A 24,334-nucleotide genomic window follows, 5' to 3' on the forward strand; every position below is an offset into this window, starting at 1 on the left:
CATACAATGCCTATTTGCATATCAGGCAAATGCACCCCTTCTTCAACAAAGAGAAAACCCACTCCAGGATACGGTGAGTGGGGCCAGGCCAGGCTGGACTAGACTGCAGCCCTCACTTGTCCCCGGCTGAACTCAGTAGCCCTAGAGATCTTATCTGGCCTCCTTGCCCTGAAAACCCTTTTCCCAGAGCTTGACCCACCAGGCCTGGGAGATGAGCAGAGTGAACAGGCATCTCCTGGGACGCTGAGTTCTCAAGTGCTTGGTGACATGCCTACAATCTCCCAACCTGTCGGGTTCTTGCCAAGAGACAAGAGGCTGGGCAGGGCAGCCTCAGGGCTGGGGAAGGGAAAGGGGAAGAGGAAGGAAATTGGAAGATTCTGAGAAAGGGTCAGTGCTCTGAGTGTGGAACAGTGGCCACTGGCCCACGGATGTAGGATTTGGGTGGCCTGATTTGCCCCAAGTCCTTGGGACTAAGGCATCTCCCACAGACTGCAACAAAAGTCCAGACCAGGTGGACTCTGATCTGCTTGCTCCACAGATGAGAAGGTAGGAGGTAGATTCCTGCAGGATCAAGAGGTCAGGGGTTCTCCAAACCAGAGGTATTGTCACAGGAAACCAGAGCCCCAGGCCCTCACCTGGTGGAGCCACCAGTTGTCCCTGTTTGCAGGTCCTGTCCCTGTGTTAGCACTGAAAGTCCCGAGCAAACATGGATGGCAGGTCACCCTACTGCCTGGCCAGGCTCCAGGTTCAGAGCCTAGAAATGACGAGGTTATCAGGGCTTTGAGTGGTGACCCGAGGGCTAGCCAGCTACAATCCAACGTTCCCTAGTGCCGCCTGTGTCCCGGTGAACCAATGACAAGGCAGCCAGTCTGCCGCCAGAGGGGGGCTGTGCAGAGGGAGGCACAGGCACAAATGGCTTTCTTTCTCTCTGGGCCACTCTCCTGTGGTTCAAGGGGTGATGCCAGGTGCAGCTGGTCACTCCAGCAATTTCTTAGTCATGAGGAAGGACAGAGCCACCTTGATCTGCTCCCCAGTTTCCTGGCCTGATGGCCCTGGGGCTCCTATGTAAACACTTTCAGCCCTGCTGCAGCCTCCGCACTCTCTCCACAGCTTTCCCACAACTCCTGGTTCAGGTTCCTGCCAATCCAGGGATCCACAGGGCTCAGGATGGGCCACAGAGAAGGGTTGGTTCCCAGGAAGCAATAAATAGATGCAGGTTGTCTTGTTTGTCCCAGGGCAGTGACTGGCTCTCAGCACTAGAAGCAAGGCCTCAAACCACAAGGGCCCAAGAAATGCTCAGCGATGCTCAGCTGCGAGCTCAGAAGATACCAAGGATTCAAAGACTTGGAGACGTGTGTTCCCTAAAAAGCCTCCAAGGAGCCCAAGGAGGCAGAGACCCTCTGCCACTACCCTTTTCCCAAAATTGTAAGTTCAGAGAGGGTGGGGGTCTGCCCAAGTTTGCATAGAGGCTATGAATGCCCAGAGTCCTGGCTCTAGCTCCCACCTCGCTTCCTCCTCTGGGTATACCAGGACTCTACAGCTCTAAGCTATCTATCCTGGACCGCTGCACCCCCTCCCACACGCTGTTTGCCCACCTATCCCCAGACCCCCAAGCTAGGCCTCCCATGGGCCCTGGGGGCTCCCTCCCCTCAGGGTGCCAGGCCAAGTGGCCTCTGTCCCTTCAGGGTGGGCATGAGGAGGGAGGGAGGCCTAAGGTGGGGGGGCCCATGTGCCCTCTGGAGACATGAGCATGTCAAACTTGATGAGTGGCAGGGCGATGACGCGCACCTCGGCGTTTAGCGGGTTGAAGTGGAGATTGATGCTGCACAAGGCAGTCATGGCGGCTAGCTTCTCCATGGGCACATCCACAATCTTGTTCTCCTCCAAAATGATGGTCTCCAGTGCCGGCAGGGGGGTGAGCTGTTCAGGGAAGTCATGAAACTGGTTCCGAGACAGGTGGATGGCCTTGAAGTGCTGCAGGGCACTGACCTCGTTGGGGAGATGGTACAGGAAGTTCCCTTCCAGGCAGAGCTTTTGAAGCTGAAAGAATATGGTCATGAACTTGCTGGTGAGGGACTTGAGCTCACTGTTGGCCAGCGTGATGAGGTGGATCTGGTCAGTGACATTCCACAGGACCTTGCAGATGCCAATGAGGAAAGACACCAGCTTGCACTCCGCCAGATCCAGGGTGTCAGAGTCACTCTCCACCGTCTCGTTGACCTTCCTCGCAACTCTGGCCAACGCCTCACCCATCTTCCTCAGCATGCAGACTTGGGGTGTCCTGCTGCCAGCCACTAGGCTGGTCTGTGCTGCTCACAAGGGGGCCTGCACAGCAACAATACCTCCTAGCACCCTGCGCAGCGCAGTCACGCTCACTCGGCCGCCAGCGGCACCCCACACAACAGCGGCAGGCAGCGATGTTTCTAACTCTTTATCCCTCTCCCTTCCTCTCTGAAATCAGTAAAAATATATATTTTTTTAAATGCCTAGAAAAAAGTCTAGGTAGCCAAAATAAGGTGAATTTTATTTTCTTATTAGAATTTATTTGCATGTTCTACTATGACACTTATTACTCCTATAGTTTAAACACATTAAGTGTCTTTTTCAAGTGACAGCTGACAAGAAGGGAAGAATAAAGGAAAATAACATAGACAAATGAACTCTAAAACCATAGCTATTTAGTCCAGGAGCCAACACATACATATATTATATATAAATTAGGTAATACATTTTAGAATGATTTTCATCCACAATGATTAAAATAAAGAGGTTTGGTGAATGAAAGTGAGCCAGTTATCTAAAAAACTTAGTAACTTCGAACCACATACACACACATATTAGTATTTCTAAAACATCCCAATACATTAGAAAAATGAAAGTTAATACCAGATGTACTCAGAGTTTAAATTCAATGAGCCACAGAAGAGTCAAAACAATTCTTAAGAAAGAATAAAGTTAGAGGATTCATATTTCCTGATTTCAAAACACTAGAAACCTAGAGTAATCAAAACAGTGTGGTAATGACATAAAGACAACCATATCCAGTGGTCGGCAAACTGTGGCTCGCGAGCCACATGCGGCTCTTTGGCCCCTTGAGTGTGGCTCTTCCTAAGCCTTAGGAGTACCCTAATTAAGTTAATAACAATGTACCTACCTATATAGTTTAAGTTTAAAAAATTTGGGGGACTCTTTCCCCTCCCTATATGGGAGTCAGTTCTGTGGGACTCTTTCCCTCTCCCCATGTGGGAGTCTGTACTTGTTCTTCAATAAATTTCCACCTTTGCTATACCAAAAAAAAAAAAAATTTGGCTCTCAAAAGAAATTTCAATCGTTGTACTGTTGATATTTGGCTCTGTTGACTAATGAGTTTGTCGACCACTGATATAGACCAATAAAATGGAATAACTAGTCCAGAAATAAACCTTCATATATATGGTCAAATGATTGTGACAAGGGTGTGAAGGCCATTCAATATAGGAAAAAACATCTTTTCAACAAGTTGCTGAAAAGTGGATATCCATATGGAAGAGAATTAATTCAAAATTAATTCAAAATGGATCCATGATCAAAATGTACATAAGACAAAGGCTTCAGACACTGGATTTAGCAGTGATTTCTTGGACATAACACCAAAGGTATAGGAGTCAAAAGGAAAAATAGATTAGACTTCAGGAAAATCTTAAAATTTTATGTATGAAAAGACTATCTACAGAGTAAAATAGCAACCCAAAGAATAGGAGAAAACATTTGCAAATCATTTATTTTATAATGGATTAATATCCAGAATATATAGAGAACTCCAAAAATTCAACAACAAAAGCTAAACAACTATATTCAAAAATGGGCAAAAGACCTCAGCAGACATTTCTCTAAAGAACACATACAACTGGACAAAAAGCACACGAAAAGATGCTCAATATCATTAACTAGAGGCCCAGTGCACGAATTCGTGCATGGGTGGGGTCCAGCTGGCCTGTCCCCATTGGGGCCGATCAGGCCGGGCCAGCCAGGGGAAGGGGACATGGGAGGTTGGGGGGGGGGGGGACAGTTAGGGGTGGGGCCGACCGGAATGGGGGGAAGGGGGGACCGAGGGCAGTTGGCGGGCCGGCCCTGCTCCCTGGTTGAACTCTGGTTGAACTCCCTGTCCAGGGAACAATTTGTATATTATTACCCTTTTATTATATAGGATTATCAGGGAAATGAGAACAAAACTACGAGATACCACCTCACACCCATTAGGATGGCTACTTAAAAAAAAAAAAAAAAAACAGAAGATAGTCAATAATATTCTAATAACTATGTATAGTGTCAGAGAATACAAGATTTATTGGGATGATCCCTTAGGTTATATAATGACTAATCACTGGGGTGTACACCTGAAACTAATATAATATTATATATCAACTGTAATTGAAAAATAAAAATTGATTTACATTTTTTTTAAAAGAAGCTAGACACAAATGAAATAATAAAACAAAACAAGGGTTGGCAAGGATGTGGAGAAAGTAGAACCCCTGTGCACTGTTGGTGAGACTGTAAAATGGTACAGCCACTGTGGAAAACAATATGGTGATTTCTCAAAAAAATTAAAAATAGAATTACCATGTTACCCAGCAATTCCACTCCTGGATATACATCCAAAAAAATTGAGAGCAGGGTTGTAAGGATATATTTGTACACCCATACCCATAGCAGCATTATTCACAGAAGCTAAGATGTGGAAGCTTCCCAAGTGACTAGCAGTGGATAAATGGATAAGCAAAATGTGCTATATACATACAGTGAGATATCATTCATTCTTAAAAAGGGAATTCTGATATATGCTACAAGATGGGTAAATTATGATGACACTCTGCTAAGTGAAATAAGCCAGCCACAAAAAAAACAAAAACAAAAAACAAATACTGTATGATTCCACTTATATGAGATATTTGGGACAGGCAAAATTATTGAGATATAAAGTAGAATGGGAGTTTTCAGGGGCTTGAAAGGGGAGAATGGGAAGTTATTATTTAGCAGATACAAAGTTTCTGTTTTTCAAGATGAAAGGAGTTCCAGAGATAGATGGTGGAGATAGTTGCATAACTAACTATAGGAATGTACTTACTGCCATTGAATTGTACAGTTAAAATGGTTATGATACTAAATTTTATGTTATGTATATTTTACCACAATAAAAAATGAAAAAAAATATTGAAAAAGAAGAAAATTAAGAGAACTCACACTTCCCAATTTCAAAACTTACTACAAAACTACAGTAATCAATACACTGTAGTACTGGGTTAAGGACAAACATATGGATCAATGGAACTGAATTGAGGGCACAGGAAAAAAAATCCTATGTTTAGAGCCATTTCATTTTTATCAAAGATGTCCAGACTATACAAAGATGATTGGACAAATGGACATCCACAAGCAAAACAACTTGGACCCAAACTCACAGAATACTCAAAATTGACCATAGACCTAAATCTAAGAGTTAAAATTACAAAATTCTTAGAAAAAAAACAAAAAACCATAAGAGTAAGTCCTTACTCTTAGGTTAGATAATGTTTTTTGGATTTGACACCAAAAGCCCAAACAACAAAAGGAAAAATAGATACACTGGACTATATCAAAATTTAAAACTTCTGTGCTAAAACATCACCGATAAAAAAGTAAAGAGACAACCCAAAGAGTGGGGGGAAATATCTGCAAATCACATATCTAGTAAGGGTCTAGATCAGCCGTGGGCAAACTACGGCCCATTTGAAATGAATAAAACTAAAAAAAAAAAAAAAAGACCGTACCCTTTTATGTAATGATGTTTACTTTGAATTTATATTAGTTCACACAAACACTCCATCCATGCTTTTGTTCCGGCCCTCCGGTCCAGTTTAAGAACCCATTGTGGCCCTCAAGTCAAAAAGTTTGCCCACCCCTGGTCTAGATTCAAAATCCTGCAAGTCAATAATAAAAATGAACAAAAAATTTGAATACATTTTCCCAAATAGATATACAAATGGTCAATAAGCACATGAAAAGATGCTCAACATCTTTAACCATTAGGGAAATGCAAATCAAAACTAAAAGAAAGAAAAATAAGTGTAAGCAAGGATGTGGTCAAACTAGAACCCTCATGCACTGCTGATGGAAATGTAAAATAGTTCAGTGGCTAGGGAACAGTTTGGTGGTTTGTCAAAAGTTAATCAGAGTTACCATATGATTCAGCAATTCCACTCCAAAGTATATACCCAAAGAATTAAAAGCAGGGACTCAGATGCTCCTACACCAATGTAGAGCAGCATTATTCATAATAACCAAGAAGTGGAAACAATACAAATATCCATCAACTGATGAATGAGTAAACAAAACATGATACATGCTAAATCATTGATGAGACCTGAAAACATATTAAGAGAAAGAAACCAGTCACAAAAGACCCCATTTTGAATGATTTCATTTAAATGAAATGTCCAGGGTAGGTGAATCCAAAGGCAGAAATCAGTGGTTGCCTAGGGCAGCAGGGAAAGGGGAATGACTGCTAATGAGTACAGGGTTTCTTTTACGGGTAACAGAAATATTCTAAAATGAGATTGTGGTGATGCCTGCACAACTCTGTGAATACACTGAAAAGGAGTGAACTATAAACTTTAAGTAGGTAAAGAGTATGGTATGTGAATTTATTCTCAATAAAGCTATTTTAAAACTTCATCCTATATAATAAAAGTGTAGTATGCAAATTGTCCCCATGACCAGGAGTTCGTCCAGGGGGCGGGGCTTGCCGGGGAAAGGGAGGGAGGCCCTGGGCAGCAGTGGTGGTGGCAGTGGAAGGCGGCCAGAGAAAGGGAGCAAGGCCCAGCCAGCAGCCGCTAGGGACCCTACCAGTGCACAATTTTCGTACACTGGGGCTCTAGTAAACTATGAATGTATAACTTCTTACAAGATATTACTAATATTTTCTCCATAAAAACAAGAGATTTAGTTTCTTTACTTAGTATTCAACTAAATCAAAACTACTTTTTAAACACTTAAAAATAAATAAATAGTGGCAAATGTTATCTTACATTCCAAAACATTTCAGGGATAATTACTGTATAGAATTTCACTAAGAAAAAATGTAATTGTGCTGTATTCTGAATCGAAAACCAGCAAGCAGAAAAAAACTTGCTGGAGAGAGAAACCAAGATGGCGGCATAGGTAAACACTGGAAATTGCTGCCTCGCACAACCACTTCAAAAATACAACTAAAAGACAAAACGGACATCATCCAGAACCACAGGAAGGCTGGCTGAGTGAAATTCTACAACTAGAAGGAAAGAGAAAAGCACACTGAGACTCAGAGGAGGTGCGGAAGTAAAGTGCAGAGGTACGGAGGTGCACGTGGAAAGGGCTGGCAACTGAGGACGCGGTTGTCTTTTTCAATCAGGAGGGAGTCTCAAGCTCCCGACTGCTCTGAACTCCAGTTCCAGGCGAGTCTCTGGGGACCTAGACTCATACGGGGAGAAACTGGACTGTCTGGCATTGGTTGGAACTCGAGGGCAGCATTCTCTCAGAGGTGCTTGCAGCAATTACCCGGACACTGAGACGCTGGTCCTCTTAGGGTAGGACTGAGGACCAACTAGAAATTAAGCATACACTGACTGAAATAAAGAATATTATGCAGAGTTCCAATAGCAGACTAGAGGATCGCAAGAATCAAGTCAAAGATTTGAAATACGAAGAAGCAAAAAACACCCAACCGGAAAAACAAAAAGAAAAAAGAATCCAAAAATACGAAGATAGTGTAAGGAGCCTCTGGGACAACTTCAAGCGTACCAACATCCGAATTATGGGGGTGCCAGAAGAAGAGAGAGAGCAAGATATTGAAAACCTATTTGAAGAAATAATGACAGAAAACTTCCCCTACCTGGTGAAAGAAATAGACTTAAAAGTCCAGGAGCTGTTTGCTCCGCCCTGTTGATTTCCTGAGACCCCACCCCACCCAAACTGTGTGCAGAGAACCCCAAACAAAAGGAATCCAAAGAGGACCACACCAAGACATATCATAATTAAAATGCCAAGAACAAAAGACAAAGAGAGAATCTTAAAAGCAGCAAGAGAAAAAAAGTCAGTTACCTACAAGAGAGTACCCATACGACTGTCAGCTGATTTCTCAACAGAAACTATGCAGGCCAGAAGGGAGTGGCAAGAAATATTCAAAGTGATGAATAGCAAGAACCTACAACCAAGATTACTTTACCCAGCAAAGATATCATTCAGAATTGAAGGTCAGATAAAGAGCTTCACAGATAAGAAAAAGCTAAAGGAGTTCATCCCCACCAAACCAGTATTATATGAAATGCTGAAAGGTATCCTTTAAGAAGAGGAAGAAGAAGAAAAAGGTAAAGATACAAATTATAAACAACAAATACACATCTATCAACAAGTGAATCTAAAAATCAAGTGACTAAATAATCTGATGAACAGAATAAACTGGTGAATATAACAGAATCAGGGGCATAGAAAGGGAGTGGACTGACTATTCTTGGGGGGGAAAGGGATGTGGGGGGTGCAGAAAGAGACTGTACAAAAATCGTACACCTATGGATGAGGACAGTGGGGGGGGGGCGGGTAAGGGCAGAGGGTGGGGAGAGAACCAGGTGGAGGGGAGCTATGGGGGTGAAAAAAGAGGAACAACTGTAATAATCTGAACAATAAAGATTTAATTTAAAAAAAACTTGCTGGCGGTCACATAGCTAAAAAAAAAAAAAGAAAAGAAAACCAACAAGCATACTTAAACTCAGTGGCAAAGTACAATAATAATAGAGCAAAGACACTACATGATCAAAGTAAAAAAAAAGGCTAGGAAGTAGTATTCTTGGTGAGTATTTATTTGGCTTGCATTGAAAACTTTAAGTACTTAAAGAACAAATGAATCACCTTTTAGAATTAAATGGTTCTATCTCTCCCCTCCCCGCCCCCCCAAAAAAAAATCCGGAAGAAAAATAAAATCCAGAAGTATGAGAAACATGTGTTACTTTGAAGATTTTCTTATGTTTTCTCTTATGCATTTCTGATTCTAGCTCTAGTCACAAGCCTAAAGGGGATCTGCAGAGGTCAGGTCATGTTGGCTAGAGTAACTTTCAGCTCCAGGATATCTGGCTTAAATTCTTAAGCAGAGTTGAATCATTTTTGTACTAAAATAGGTTTTCAGACAAAAAGATAAAATATTTGTGTACTACTTCAGCTTCCCATCTATAAAGAGTAAGTACTTTATAACTTCTGAAAAGTATGTTTATGCAGAATTACTAGTATGTTTAGCAGTACTTAAAACTTTTTTAAGTCTCTTAAATATTAACAAAATGCAAAAAAAAAAAGGAGAAAGCAATTAACAAAATATATCAGAATTGTTTTATAGATAAGTAGAGGTCCAGTGCATGAATTCGTGCACCGGTGGGGTCCCTTGGCCAGGCCTGTGGGATCGGGCCAAAACCGGCTCTCCAACATCCCTCAAAGGGTCCTGGATTGCAAGAGGGCCCAGGCCAGGCCAAAGTACCCCACCAGTGCATGATCAGGGCTAGGGAGGACTCCACGGCGTGTCTGGCCCACCTTGCTCAGTCCCGATCGGCCGGACCCCAGCAGCAAGCTAACCTACCAGTTGGAGCGTCTGCCCCCTGGTGGTCATTGCATGTCATAGCAACTGGTTGACCAGTCGACTGTCTGCCCCCTGGTGGTCAGTGCACGTCATAGTGAGCGGTTGAGCAGCCTTAGCATATCATTAGCATATTACGCTTTGATTGGTTGAGCTGACGACCAGACACTTAGCATATTAAGCTTTTATTATATAGGATCACCTGTCTGCTTATCTACCATGAATAATAATTCCACTAGCAGTAGAAGGGGCTCCAGCTTCTTAATCTATGAAGGTAAGCCCAGAGATGAATGAACTGAGGTAGGTGACAAGGAGTAAGGCCAAATTCAAAATCAGTACAAAACAGAAAAAGCAAGCCAAAAGGGGAAGAAAGGAAAAGCGCCAGGCATGGAATAAGAACAAAGCCAAGCAATAGGAAATAGGGAGAGAGATCATCTAAATCAAGCATGTCAATGGGCCTTGTGGCCCACAACGAATATTTTTGCGGCCCCGCCAATATAATGGTATATAAGAAACGTTTTAATAAAAATTTCATAACTTAATTTTTATAATATCCTGTTATATATAATTATTAATAACGAACTACAATGTTCACTAATGACTGATTACTATAATCGTGTTGCATTCATCTCCTTTGCACGCCTTACACACAGGTGCACCATTTCTCTCCACTAATAGTAGCAGCGAATATTTTAGCAGCCAGTTGGACTGACTGGTTTGGTGTGCGCAACAGGAAATATTTCACTTTCGAAGAACAAGAAAAATAGGTTTATTTGCCTTACACTTATTAATTGTGCAGTTATTCAGTGTCTGGTAAGTTAATGTTCAAGAAAAAATATTAATTTTTATTAAAATGTTCTATTATTTTATGTTATTGATTACTCAATTATTTCAGCCCTTTGTATTCAGCATGTCTCTATTGAAATAAACTTCCGTTTCTATGAAAATTGAAGCTTTTGTTTTTTTGAGGCCCACATAAACTTAAACCTTGTTTATTTGGCCCGTGTTAGCCTTTGAGTTTGACATGCTTGATCTAAATAAAAATAAAAGAGAACTAAGGGTCAGAGCTAAATCACTGGTTTGAGGCAGAATACATTAAGAGCATCAATCATTTGTGATAGGAACAAAGTAGGACGGCAATATTAAATTAAAATAAAAAAATTTGATGAAAGTAAACATAAAGATATAAAAACATAATGACTATAGTTTTAAACATCCACAGGCACTTAAAATTTTTTATCCCAACGATTCTAACTTTATAATGTATTTAACCCCCATTACTTAAATATGTCATTACTGTACCTATTCCCATTTCTTCCTTCCAGATAACTTTTGTTTTTGGAGTTTTTCTTTGAGTATAATTGGTACAGCCTTTTTAGAAGACTTAAGATTTGAAGCCCAGGCCTGTTAAGAGATATATGCCGGGGAAACTGACCTGATATTCACCAGTCTTTCAGTAATGCACTGGGGTTTTTACTAGTAACTTGTGCTTCGGCATGATGATCAGTCTCTAAAAGTGATGGCGAACCTTTTGAGCTCGGCATGTCAGCATTTTGAAAAACCCTAACTTAACTCTGGTGCCGTGTCACATATAGAAATTTTTTGATATTTGCAACCATAGTAAAACAAAGACATATTTTTATATTTATTTTATATATTTAAATGCCATTTAACAAAGAAAAATCAACCAAAAAAATGAGTTCGCGTGTCACCTCTGACACGCGTGTCATAGGTTCGCCATCACTGCTCTAGAACCATCCTTGATAGAAGCCAGGAGGAATAGAAACCCCTGCTGATATAGTAAGGGAGGAGCTTCTCTTGCTTCATGAAAACTTTGCTCCTTGCCAATGGTATCATCCACAGCAAATATCCTGTGGGAACTTTGGGGACCTGGGAAGTTCTATCTTCAGCAGAGAAGTTGTGTGCAAAGACAGATGTAAAGGACATTTATTGCAGTACTTTGAAGAGCATAAAAAATAAAAACCTAAATGTCCTTCCACTGGACCAGCACATTATATTATATCCATAAAATGGAAAAATGAGCTGATGAAATGAATTACATTGTATGTGCTGATATTGATCTCCAAAACATATGAATTGAAAAAAGCAAGATACAGAATAATATATATATCATGCAATTTGTGTTTAAACACTTGGAGTGCGGGTGAATTTCCCGCCAAAATATAAGATGGCTCTGTCTTTTGGTTTTGTTCCATCCACCAAAAGGGTGGATTACAAACAAATATTTGGTAATACGCAGTTACAATCGGCCCGAGTTTACACGTTTCCCGCACTCCACCGCAAATCTATATGAACCGAGTTAAAGACGGCTCCCGCGGAGTATGCGCAATTCACGCGAGCCGACTTAACTCGTTTCCCGCACTCCAAGTGTAAAGATGACATACAGACCATTCTAAGGAATTAAGATACATATCACAACAACCATTAAAGAAATTATTGCTAAATGTGACTTCATAAAAATTAAGAGTTGCACATGAAAAATAATGCCATAATATTGTATGTCAACTATACTTTAATAGAAATAAATTAATTTTTAAAGAGAAAAATACCATAAACAAAGTCAAAAGATGATTGCGTGTACAAACTGGAAAACATATACAAGAAAAATGGGGATCTCCTCCCCCTCTCTTTCCCCTCTCCTCCCCCTCTCCTCCCAAAATTAAAAAAAAAAAGAAAAGAAAAATGGGTGTACAGCTTGCAAAGAATAAACTGAATGGCCAAGACAGGGGTGATGAGACTTAAATTTTCACTTCCTCAGCATATTTACATTTTTTCCACAGGCATGTATTATCTGTTCAAAATAAATAAAATATTTAAATAATTTTTAAAGTCTACCCACACATATATATGCTTTTATATGCATATACACAATTAGCTAATGACAATGATTATCCCTAAAGAGGGAGACAAATTTTCCTGAGTATCCTTATGTGCTGTTTGAATTTTTTTATCATGAGAATATATTAACTTTATAATTTAATCTTATTTTATAATAAAAATACAGTTGTTGAAAGTATATAACCTTTGACCCTAAAATCCACTTCAAAGTATTGATACTACAGTTGGAAAACTTCAGAAATATTTTCGAGGAGCTTTGCTAACTGTAATGGTTAAAATTTGGAGACTACTTAAATTTTGTCTGCCACTAGAGAGTGGTTAAGTAGATGTATATTTACATGCATATATATGTATATAAGGTGATGCCTTAAGTCAGTGGTTCTCAACCTTCCTAATGCCGCGACCTTTTAATACAGTTCCTCATGTTGTGGTGACCCCCAATTTCATTGTTACAAATTGAACATAATTAAAGCATAGTGATTAATCACAAAAACAATATGTAATTATATATGTGTTTTCCGATGGTCTTAGGCGACCCCTGTGAAAGGGTCGTTCGACCCCCAAAGGAGTCGCGACCCACAGGTTGAGAACCGCTGCCTTAAGTAATTAAAATGATGACTTTGAGTTATATTTAGCGACATGAAAGTATGCATAATATTCTTGAATGGAAAAAATATAAAATCATTGTAAATTTCATTATAAATTACACCCATAAGCGTTATCTGGAAAGATGATGAGAAAAATAATAATTGTCACCTAGTTGTACAGTTAAGGCTCTCAGTTTCTATATACATTTCTGGATCATAAATTTTTTTAACAATGAACACATATCATCCTATCTAATAATAGACAAACATGGTAATTGACCGTACCTTCGCTACACCTCCCATGGGCTAATCAGTGCGATATGCAAATTAACCGCCAACAAAGATGGTGGCTAATTTGCATACTGCAGGCAGGGCAGGACAGCGCCATCCGCCTGCACTGCCGCCATCCGGGCCTGCTATCTGCAACCCGGGGCGGCAGGCGTCCGTGTGCGACCCGACCCGGGGCAGCCGGGCAGTGCAGCAGCGATTGGCCAGCCCACCCGGCCTCCATCTGGGCATCCCGTGTGCGACCCGCCCGGGGCAGCGCCCCAACCCCCGGATCGGCCCTGCCGTGTGCGCGACCCGGGGAGGCGGGGCAGGCACTGAGGGATCAGGCCTGCCCTCTGCCACCCAGGGAGCAGGCCTAAGCCAGCAGGTGGTTATCTCCCAAGGGGTCCCAGACTGTGAGAGGGCACAAGTGGGGCTGAGGGACACCCCACCACCCCCCTCCCCTGCCATTGCACAAATTTCGTGCACCGGGCCTCTGGTCCTATATAATAAAACCCTAGTATGCAAATTAGCCGACGGTGGAATGACCAGTTGCTATGATGCACACTGACCACCAGGGGGGCAGATGCTCAACACAGGAGCTGCCCCCTAGTGGTCAGTGTGCTCCCACAGGGGGAGCACCACTCATCCAGAAGCCAGGCTCATGGCTGGCGAGTGCAGTGGTGGTGGCAGTAACCTCTCCCGCCTCCGCTGCAGGCGGGCAGTAAGGAGTGAGGGGTCCCAAACTGCAAGAGCCCCGGACTGCAAGAGGGCACAGGCCGGGCTGAGGGACCCGCTCCCTCCAGTGTTTGAATTTCATGCACCAGGCCTCTAGTCATTTTTATAACCAGTAAAAAAAAGTATTTTCTTTAAAAAAGAGAGAACTGTCTTTAATAGCATGGAATGAAGAAATAAATAAATGTTATTTATAGGCTGAGCTTCAGTAATAGAGCCAATATGGAACAAAGGATGGAAGTAACGAAGTTTTTCAATACTTGGCCCTAAATGATAAGGCTAACCATTAAAGTACCAAAACATTTTGAATAATATCTACAAAATGTGCTATAATATAAGCTCTGGTGTCCAAAAAAACCTTTAGCTGAATTTTTCTTTTGTTTAAATACTTTACTTAATTCAGACACCCCATTATATCTTTGCCCTCTGTGTGGCATATGGTACTGCCTACCACTCTTTCTGGAAATACTCTCTCCATAGTAGACAGGATTCTATCTATAAGGTCCTAGTTTTTCTCCACTCTGCTGTGTACAACCAATAAGCTGTGTATAGCACAATTCCTGTTGCACAATGGGGGACCCTCGGTTTTCTCCTCCTCAGCACTCAATTTCTGAGCCTCATGGATAGAAATATCCTCTTCTACATTCTGTCCTAGGTCCTCTTCTCACTGTACACACTATCCCTAGGCAATTTCAAGACCACTCAAGTACTTGGTAACACCCAAGTCTATCTCTATCCAGATCTCTCTCTTGAACAGTAGATTCATATATCTGCCTAATGGATACTTCTTCTTAGGTGTTTAATTGGCACCTAAAATTCAATATATCAAAACAATTCATCATATTCCTCTTCAAACGTACTCCTCTTCCTGTTTTAATTATCGATGTGAATGGCAACATCCTGCTACTCTCTTTTTTTTTTTATTGATTTTTTACAGAGAGGAAGGGAGAGGGATAGAGAGTTAGAAACATCGATGAGAGAGAAACATCAATCAGCTGCTTCCTGCATGCCCCCTACTGGGGATGTGCCTGCAACCGAGGTACATGCCCTTGACCGGAACTGAACCTGGGACCCTTCAGTCCGCATAACATTCTGCTTCTCAAAACAGAAACTAGGCCATTATCCTTGGTTTTTTTCACTTCTTCCTCTCTCACATCCAATAATTCAACAAGTCCTATCATCCTCTCTGTCACTTCCCTAATTTAAGCCACCAGCATCTCTCACCTGGGTTATTATTACATTCTTCTAACCCCAGTTCCCTATAGCCATTCTAATTGTATTGCCAAGCAATATTTTAAAGTTAATACATCAACTTGTTACTATCTATATAAAATCCCACAAATGACTGTCACTATCTTCAGAATAAAGTACAAAGTCCAGAAAGCATGATTTACAAGACCCCACTTACTTCTCGAATTTTATTTTTTACTAGGGACCCAGTGCACGAATTCGTGCACCTTGAAAGGAACTGTGGGCCACGAGGCTGTGGTGGTCACAAGGTCAGGTCTCGGCCCATCCTCCGCGCCCCCGCCCAGCCCCTCCTGCCTCGGCCCCCAGTCCCCTCTCTGCTGGCAGCCCCGCTCCTGCCACCACTCCCACATGCTGACAGCACCGGCCTGCTCGCACCCACTGACAGAGCGACTGGGCCAGCGCTAGCAGCAGGTGCAAGCAGGGCCGGCGCCATCATCAGATGCAAGCAGCAGCTGCTGCCCTGATGGCCCCTCAGGAGCAGGAGGAGGTGTAGAAGCCCTCAGGGGCGATCGGGGCCGGCAGCCGCCGCTCACACCCACTGACGGCGCCAAGTGATCGGGACCGGCACTAGGTGCTGGCAGAGGGTGCGAGCAGTGGCTCCAGAGCCGACTGCAAATGCAAGCGGGGCCGGCGCCAGCAGTGGGTGCGAGAGGCGGCTGCTGGCCCCAATCACCCCTCAGGAGCAGGGGGAGGTGGAGAAGCCCTGAGGGGTGATCGGAGCCGGTGCCCGACACCGGCAGCGGGTGCAAGTGGTGGCTCCGGGCTGGCAGCAGGTGCAAGCAAGGCCAGCACCAGCAGCAGGTGCGAGCTCCGGGCAGGACCACGGAGCGCGGAAGCAAAGAATTTTCAGTAATCACCAGAGGCTCACCCAGATGACAGCGACCGGCGCCCCACCTTGGTCTGGCGCCCCCGCTCACCTGCTCCACCATCCTGCCATGTTCCACACTCTGCCACCTGCTGCCAACACCCGCCATGTTCCATGCGCCCCCTGGTGGTCAACACACATCATAGCAACTGGTTGTTCAGCTGTTCCACCATTCAGTCTATTTGCATATTAGGGTTTTATATACATAGATACTTCTCACCCTACGTTTATTCCTCTTTAAGATCTGACACTGAAATTCTTTCAATCCCCTCACCATACTATCTTTCCTTCATATATTTGTAAACAATATTCAGTGGTGACTCCAGAGAGTACTGGAGAGAACTTAGCCTCCCCCCTAAAACACAAGAGCTCCTAAAACTACATCAAATAAATAATTTAACATTTGTTTACTACACATCATCCAACCCCTACCACATTCCATTTTCAACCAGACTGTGCTATAACACCACTCACCCTTATTTAATAACCATTCACTTGGTAGTTCCTAATTATCTTTAAAGAGACAACTGAAATATCCCTGAGTCCCCAAGAGCAGATTAGGTACCCCATAAGCAACCTATAATTTTCCCTATCACAGTCCTATTCCACTATATTGTAATAACTTGTTTACATGCCTATGCCCTTCAAAAGTCTTAACCCTAATGACTTAGACCAGTGGTCGGCAAACTGCGGCTCGTGAGCCACATGCGGCTCTTTGGCCCCTTGAGTGTGGCTCTTCCACAAAATACCACGTGCGGGCGCGCATGTACAGTGTGATTGAAACTTTGTGCCCCATGCGCAGAAGTCAGTATTTTGTGGAAGAGCCACACTCAAGGGGCCAAAGAGATGCTTGTGGCTCGCGAGCCGCAGTTTGAGGCTATTCACTGCTGAATCACCTATATCTGGCATAGAACCTGGTGTATTACAGACATTTGGTAAATGGCTACCAAATGAATCACAAATATACAAATTTATCCCTCCTACCCCCAAAAAACACTACACCTAAAAAGAAACTATAAAATGTCAATATTTAAATGATTTAATTTTACATTTAAAAGCATCTTCTGCCTGGCCAGGTGGCTCAGTTGATTAAGGCATCATCCCCTATGAAAGGTTGCAGATTCAATCCTGGTCACTGATCTGTTTTTCTCTCTTTCTCTCTTCCCCTTCCTCTCTCTCTAAAATCAATGGGAATGTATCCTCGGATGAGGATCAAAAAATAAAAGTATCTTCAATGTTAAGTCAGTGCTAGAAAACAAATTACAAATATGCCTTACTTTGTGCTTGACATTTTCTTGGAAACTGTGTATAAACAGAACTTTTTACAAACTGAGTTACACCATAAATATGCCAGGAGAGCTCCTGTACTTAGAAATTCTTTTGTAAAGCTAAAAAACTCCAATTAATTTATTCTATATGAATTTAAATTTTCACATGCTCTATTGGCCTTTCTTAAAACAAAAGCCTTATAAAAATATTTTTTCAATATCGACCTCCTCTTTCCCAAAAATATACTTGTTTAATATAAACCATAATACCAATGATGGACGTGTTTTTGTTTGTTTTCAAATATATTTTTATTGATTTCAGAGGAAGGGAGAGCGAGCGATAGAAACACCAATGATGAGAGAGAATCACTGATCAGGTGCCTCCTGCACACCCCACACTGGGGATCGAGCCTGCAAACCAAGCATATGCCCTGACTGGGAATCGAACTGTGACCTTCTGGTTCACAAGTTGACGCTCTACTACTGAGCCGCACCGGCCAGGCAAGGATGAGTTTTTTTAATTTCTTTAGTTTTCTAGACAACATATAAACAAACTCAGGTGTATAAAAAACACCCAGAGCAGGCTCTGCATCATGATGTAAAGAATTCCTCTCCTTAGGATGATTATTTGCTAGAATTCATGGGCCATTATGAAGTTATAGATCCTAATGAGCTTGTCTAGAGAGATGAGTAACAGAATTATCTTTAGTAGTAGTTAACCTAAATAATTTTTTATTCACATAACAAAAGTAAAATTCAAGTATGAAACAATTATGTATTTAAACAAAATTAAATGCCAACTGTGGTTCAGAAACTAATTATATTTTCCTTACGTTTAGAAATATAGGTTTGATTTACATTTAAACTGATTCATTTACAAGGCATACGTCAAAAAATACTTTCTTTGTAGTGGCTCAATTTTTCGAGCCTTATATTTTTTTCAGCCAATTAACAAATTTTATCTCTGCCTTTGGCTTTGGTTTTGTTCAATTCTGTTCCTGGTATCAATATAGCCAGCCCATCAGACTTTGCTCTTCTGGGTAAATTCACATGGTGTTGCTTTTTTATTCTATCATAATATGTTTAAGTTTTTAATTTTAGCAAGTTTAAAAGGAAGACTTTCAAATATGAATTTCAGGTATACCACAAATAAAAAAGTATTAAATACCTGTCAACATTTGGCAATGTGCCAGAAACTGAGGGGAACACAATTACTGCCCTAGAGGAAATCTATAATATCTAACCCATAAACATTCACCAGAAAGACCCAAAGGACATATAAACATTAACCACATATACACTGAAGTAGTTACATAATGCATCTATGAAGGACTATGTTTTCTGGGTGATGAGTGAAGAGGGATTTATCCAAGTTGTATGTTAACATAAAGTATTTAGAATTTCTGAAACTAAATGTTAGAACATATTTCAAGCGAGAGGAAAAAATTTCTAGCACAAGGTAGTCAGAATGGTGGTCTCATTTGATGGAGGAGGAGTTGTATTATTTTGTATTTCAGAATCACTCCAATAATATAAAGTGTAAACACTGTCCTAGCAATAGGAAGGCTAGTTGGGTCTTACAGACAAAGAACAAAGATCTTGATCCTAAAACAAAATCAAGGTAAAGGCACTCAAAAGTGGTTCTCCAGACGCTTTGAAAACTTTTGGTAATTTCTCAAAAAGCTAAACACAGAAGTACCATAATTCCATACCTGGATATATACCCAAGAGAAATTAAAACCTGTCCACATAACACATGAAGGTTCAACTAGTACATGAAGGTTCACAGCAGCATTATTTATGACTAGAGGCCCGGTGCACGAAATTTGTACACTGGGGGGTGGGGTGGGGGGGGGGAGCGTGTCCCTCAGCCAGGCCTGTGCCCTCTCGCAGTCTGGGAGCCCTCAGGGGATGTCCAACTGTTGGCTTAGGCCTGCTCCAAGCTGGCAGTCGGACATCCTTAGCACTGCCGCAGGGCGGGAGAGGCTCCCGCCACTGCTGCTGCGCTCGCCAGCTGTGAGCCTGCTCCTGCATTGAGCATCTGCCCCCTGGTGGTCAGTGCGCATCATAGCGACAGGTTGTTCTGCCATTCAGCTAATTTGCATATTAGACTTTTATTATATAGAATAGCCAAAAAGTATGAACAGCTCCTCTAGTGGTCGTGTTCATGAAAATTGGAGGCTGCTGAGTGGGACACAGATAATAAGGACAGTCTCCCACCACTCCCCCTTTTTGCTCACCACCAGTGCTCAAGAGCATGTCTGTGGTGCCACCCAATTGTTCACAGACCAGCTGTTCCCGGGGCGGGGGGGGGGGGGGGGGCTCCTCTACCAGTTCAGCAACAAGTACATCCAGCAGACCAAGCCCCTCACTATGGAGCATACAATCAATCTGTACCCTCTTACTAATTATACTTTTGGTACAAAAGAGCCCCTCTATGAGAAGGGCAGCTCTGTGGCAGCCATGAGGGAAGGATTTTATAAAACTGGATCAGAACTATAGAAGGGGTTCTGATTCTACATGAGCACTGGCTACCATATGTTACTGTTACATTGGGAACAACTTTCTTCAAGCTACCAAAGGAAGATGAAGATGAAGGACTAAAATGCTTAATGACAGAGATACTCCGTCATCAGGATGGAGTCCTACAAGACTGGGTCATTGATGACTGCATTGGTAACTGGTGGAGACCAAATTTTGAACCTCCTGACTATCCATATATTCCTGCACATAATATAAAACCAAAGGAACATAAGTTGTTTTTGGTTCAACTTCAAGAAAAAGCCTTGTCTGCAGTACCTAAAAATTACAAGCTGGTAGCCACACCATTGTTTGAATTGTATGACAATGCACCAGGATACAGACCCTATATTTCTAGTCTCTCTCAGCTTTTGAGCAGGTTCAACTTTATATACAACAGAATTTCCACACAGTGGAGAAGTATGGCAAAAGAAGCTGTCTGTGAGCACAGCTCTACAAAATACAGAATAAACATGGTAGAAATGTTTTTAGTTTTATCTCTTTCCCAACCCCTAAATTGTCACCTGCTTTCTATTGTTTCAATTGTAAAGTTGATAGGAAGAACTAGATAGTGGTGTCAACAAATGTGATAATGTTTAATTTGCTTTTGTTTCTATTCATATGTTTTTGTTACATTACAGGATGTGAACTTCAAATAAAAAACAATTCAAATGTCCACCAGCTGATGAATGGATTTAAAAAATGAGGTATATCCATACAATGCAGTATTATTCAACCATAAAGAAGAATGAAATGCTGATACATGCACAACATAAATGGTCCCTGAAAACATGTTAAGTAAAAGGCATAAAAGACCACATACATATTATATGATTCCATTTAAATGAAATGTCCAGAACAGACAAATCCATAGAAAGAAAATAGATTAATGGTTGCCAGGAGCTGGAAGAGGGGCAATGTGGAGTGACTGCTGATGGGCATAAGGTTTCTTTTCTGGGAGAATTAGTATCTCCCCAAATTTCAGAAATCGTAATGAAAACATAGTTCACTCCTTTGTTAATTTCATTGGAATTTATGGACTGTCTATTATGTATATGATTCTATCATAATGTTTTTTGAGACCTTTCCCCATAGACTTCTAGGCACCTTTTGTTATTAAACATCGTCCAAATTTTTTTTTTTAAGTCTAGAATTAGATAGCGGTGATAATTGCACAGCCTTGTGAATATATATGCACACTTGAAAAGGGCGAATTTTATGGTATATAATGTATCTCAATTTTTAAAAAGTGGTTCGCAACATTCTCTCTGCCATAACACATCTGACGGACATGACATAATTCCATTACTGAAGGCAGCTTGCTATAGCAGGAACTGATTTTGTGACTTTGACAATAACCATACTAAAGAATACTAAGAATCACTATACACAAGGGCCTTCAAGTCTCAAGATCAAAATAACAGGTGAAGTCACTTTTTTAGTGACAACATCAAGAAATGCCTTGAGGTGACAAGAGATCTCTAAAAGGAAAAATCAGTAACAAAGAGATGACCAAGGCCTACCTAAGCTGGTGTGAATGAAAGGATTTACAAATTGTTCTGAAGGAGGAAAGGACAGTAGGACTTTCATTCCCCAGCAGCAGCTACTCCCAGAAAAGGAATAATAAGACAATGAGGATTGAATTCAACAATAAAAGGCACTGTAAGAAAAATGACACCAGCTATGGGGCATAATATACATTTATCAACACTAATTGGCATATATAGTTCCCAACTTACATATGGATCACATTTCAAATGTTTGTAAATCATTATTCTGAACACATTTTTCCAAGAAATGATTTTTTAAAAAGTAGTTGTTTGCACATGGCCTATAATAATTTATAATAATTTGTTATTATTTCTGTTTTTCTTGCTGAAATCCAGCATGCCAGAAGCCATTTCCCTACTTGCCATCTCTTCACACATCCAAGTCCCACCAAGAGAATTCTGCCCCTCCAATCTGTTGCCACCACCATCTCAGCAGCATAAAAGAGACTGGCTACCTACTCCTCATGTAGGTGAGGCCAAAGAAGTGTCATCTGCTATCCAGAGCTGTAATCAAAATGGAGTTCTGCCATGGCAGTTTTACATATGAGAGTCTTAAATCAGACACTTGGATTTCAGAATCTCCTTGTATTGTGATTTCCAACATTCTTGTGATGGAAAACTGCCACACAGACAATTAAAGGTGTTCAGTGCATGCTGATAAATTTATCCCTGTTATTAAATAACAGAAACTTTGTCATGTCCATTGGGTACAATGGAACATTTGTAGTGCATGTACTACACATGCAGCAGATCAAAAAATGCTAGCAACAGAAAGGAATAGGGAGGAAAGGTGTAGGAATAAAAAAAATTTAATCTCACAAAATGTTGGGGTCTATAAGGGAATAACAGACAGCAACCCTCATTGTCCCATTCCTCTTGAAATACCCTTTCTGATGAGATCCTCTCATCTTCTAAGGGTCAAACAAAATGTTGATATCTTTGGGAGGCTTTTCCTGAAAACCTTAAGCAGTTGGGAGCTTCTATCTCTATGTTCCAACAGCACTTTGTATTAATAATTATAGTGCCTATTAAATTGGTACAGTTTATTTATATGTTTGTTTCCCCCATAGATCTCTCCTCAAATAATGAAATATCTTATTCATCTTTCCAGTCCCAATACCTTGGACAGTGCTTGGCACATAGAATGGATTTCTTCAAATGTTGGGAAAAAAGGTAATTTGCCGGTCTTACAAGAAAATGGGCTATAAGCATGAAATCTCTAAGTGGCCTAAACCAGCAGCCGCCAACTGGTGGTCCATGGACCACTAGTGGTCCGTGAGGTCCGAAAGGTTGGCGACCACAGGCCTAAACAGTGGATCTGAATGCACTGATACCTAAGGCAGATAAATTCAACTCGCAGTAGATAAGAAGTACAAGTTAAATACTCTGCTTTTCCCTTTTCATCATGCTTTTTAAAGGTTATAAGGAATACTCCTTATTGGGCATACAAAATCCCCAGTGATGGGGATTATTACATGTTGTATTTGGCACTCTGACATTTAAAGAAATATTTCAATTAAACTGAATTTATAAACAGGTATCAACAGTATTCAAAGAAAAACTATTAAATTCCTTTGGGAGAAATAAAGGATTCCAACCAAGTTCATAGTTAAGGAACTAAAATAAAACTGAATAAAAGCTCCAATGCAGATTGAATCAGAAGAATCCCTGTGCTAGCCACCAAATGAATGGTTCACAGAGTGGGAACAGGGACTAGCCCGTAACTCCCAACATCTTAAGAGATAAATATGAAGAAATGCTAAGTTAGTATAAGACATGTTAGATAAAGTAGCCGTTAAGTCTTTGTGAACTTCCTAACTTCTTTCTAGGAGTTGATGAGAACCCATATTAAAGCATGAGGCTAAGAAATATGGAAGTAAACCATGATCTAAAGTAAAATTTTTTAGCAGTTTTTACATAATCATGCATTAGTATTACATTTTATATTCATAATTTTTAGTTCCTTAAATCATAATACTAGAAAAGATCCTAAAAATTATCAACTGAAACCCCCTAATCGTACAAGAAACCAAGGTCTACAGGAGCAAATGACTTGCCCACGGTCATATTGGTAACAAGAGGCAGAGTGTAAACTCAAACTCAGGTCTCCAGTCCTTCCAATTTTGAGTTCTTTTTACTAGATGAAGAACTTTCATATCTTAACATGCTTTATAAGGGTCTGGTAGACACACACATATACGTGTGTGCTATGATGCACACATACATATCTACATACATACTTTAAAAAAAAAACAGCCTTTTCAGAAATCTACTAAAACAAGTACACCAGTTAACTGAAAAGATTAGTCCTGGGCTAAAGCATTCATATTTTCAGAATGACCCACTAAAAACCAAATCTTGATGTCTATGTTTATATTTATTTCAATATATCAATTATATGAAACATAATGGTTAAGAGCATGGGCTTTATAATAAGAGAGCTGCTTGTAATCCTCTAATTCCAGCTCTGAAACTTAAGTAGTCATGTAACCTTGGACAAATTGGCTTAACTTTCCTAAGCCTCAGTTTCCTCACCTGCAAAACTGTTAGAGAAAAACAAAACTGACTTGATATGGTACTTGTGAAGATTAAATAGAGGATGACCTTAAAGGACTCTGCACAGGACCTGGTACTTACACAATAACTTAGCTATTATCGTCATTATCACTGCCTACTAATCTCTTGGTTTTCTACAAAAGTTTTCTATATGTTTAACACAAACACACCCATATACACACATATGCACCCAATTATATATTAGCTGTTCTTTAGAACATAGGTTAAAGAAGTCTAAGAACCCCATTCAAGAAAACTCCTTT

At 41.0% G+C, this 24,334-nt stretch overlaps 2 protein-coding genes and 1 pseudogene across 9 annotated transcripts in view; 1 reads left to right on the plus strand and 2 right to left on the minus strand.

Moving 5' to 3' along the window:
- Positions 1 to 24,334, minus strand: part of CDK8 (cyclin dependent kinase 8) — a 163,941-nt gene that overhangs the window by 135,451 nt on the left and 4,156 nt on the right. The window lies entirely within an intron of this gene.
- Positions 1,679 to 2,265, minus strand: LOC139006788 (leucine-rich repeat-containing protein 20-like). 3 transcript variants are annotated; one of them, XM_070409446.1, is made up of 2 exons: positions 2,164 to 2,265; positions 1,679 to 2,031 (listed from the first exon to the last, which is right to left on the minus strand). In XM_070409446.1, exons 1-2 carry the CDS (start codon positions 2,263 to 2,265, stop codon positions 1,711 to 1,713), a joined length of 423 nt encoding a protein of 140 aa, XP_070265547.1. In that variant the 3' UTR covers positions 1,679 to 1,710. The 3 variants fall into 3 exon arrangements, with proteins under 3 accessions (XP_070265547.1, XP_070265548.1, XP_070265545.1); XM_070409447.1 differs by having other exon boundaries at positions 1,679 to 1,867; positions 2,036 to 2,265; XM_070409444.1 differs by having other exon boundaries at positions 1,679 to 2,265.
- LOC139005156 (cleavage and polyadenylation specificity factor subunit 5 pseudogene) lies at positions 19,703 to 21,985 on the plus strand (annotated as a pseudogene).

The sequence above is a fragment of the Myotis yumanensis genome, unplaced genomic scaffold (genome assembly GCF_028538775.1).
Source record: "Myotis yumanensis isolate MYYU_CA2020_CCGP unplaced genomic scaffold, mMyoYum1.0.hap1 SCAF_3, whole genome shotgun sequence".
Classification (NCBI taxonomy): domain Eukaryota; kingdom Metazoa; phylum Chordata; class Mammalia; order Chiroptera; family Vespertilionidae; genus Myotis; species Myotis yumanensis.

Bases quoted from the DNA above. Each gene is read 5' to 3' on its own strand.
- LOC139006788 (XM_070409444.1), bottom strand. From the start codon at position 2,265: ATGCTGAGGAAGATGGGTGAGGCGTTGGCCAGAGTTGCGAGGAAGGTC.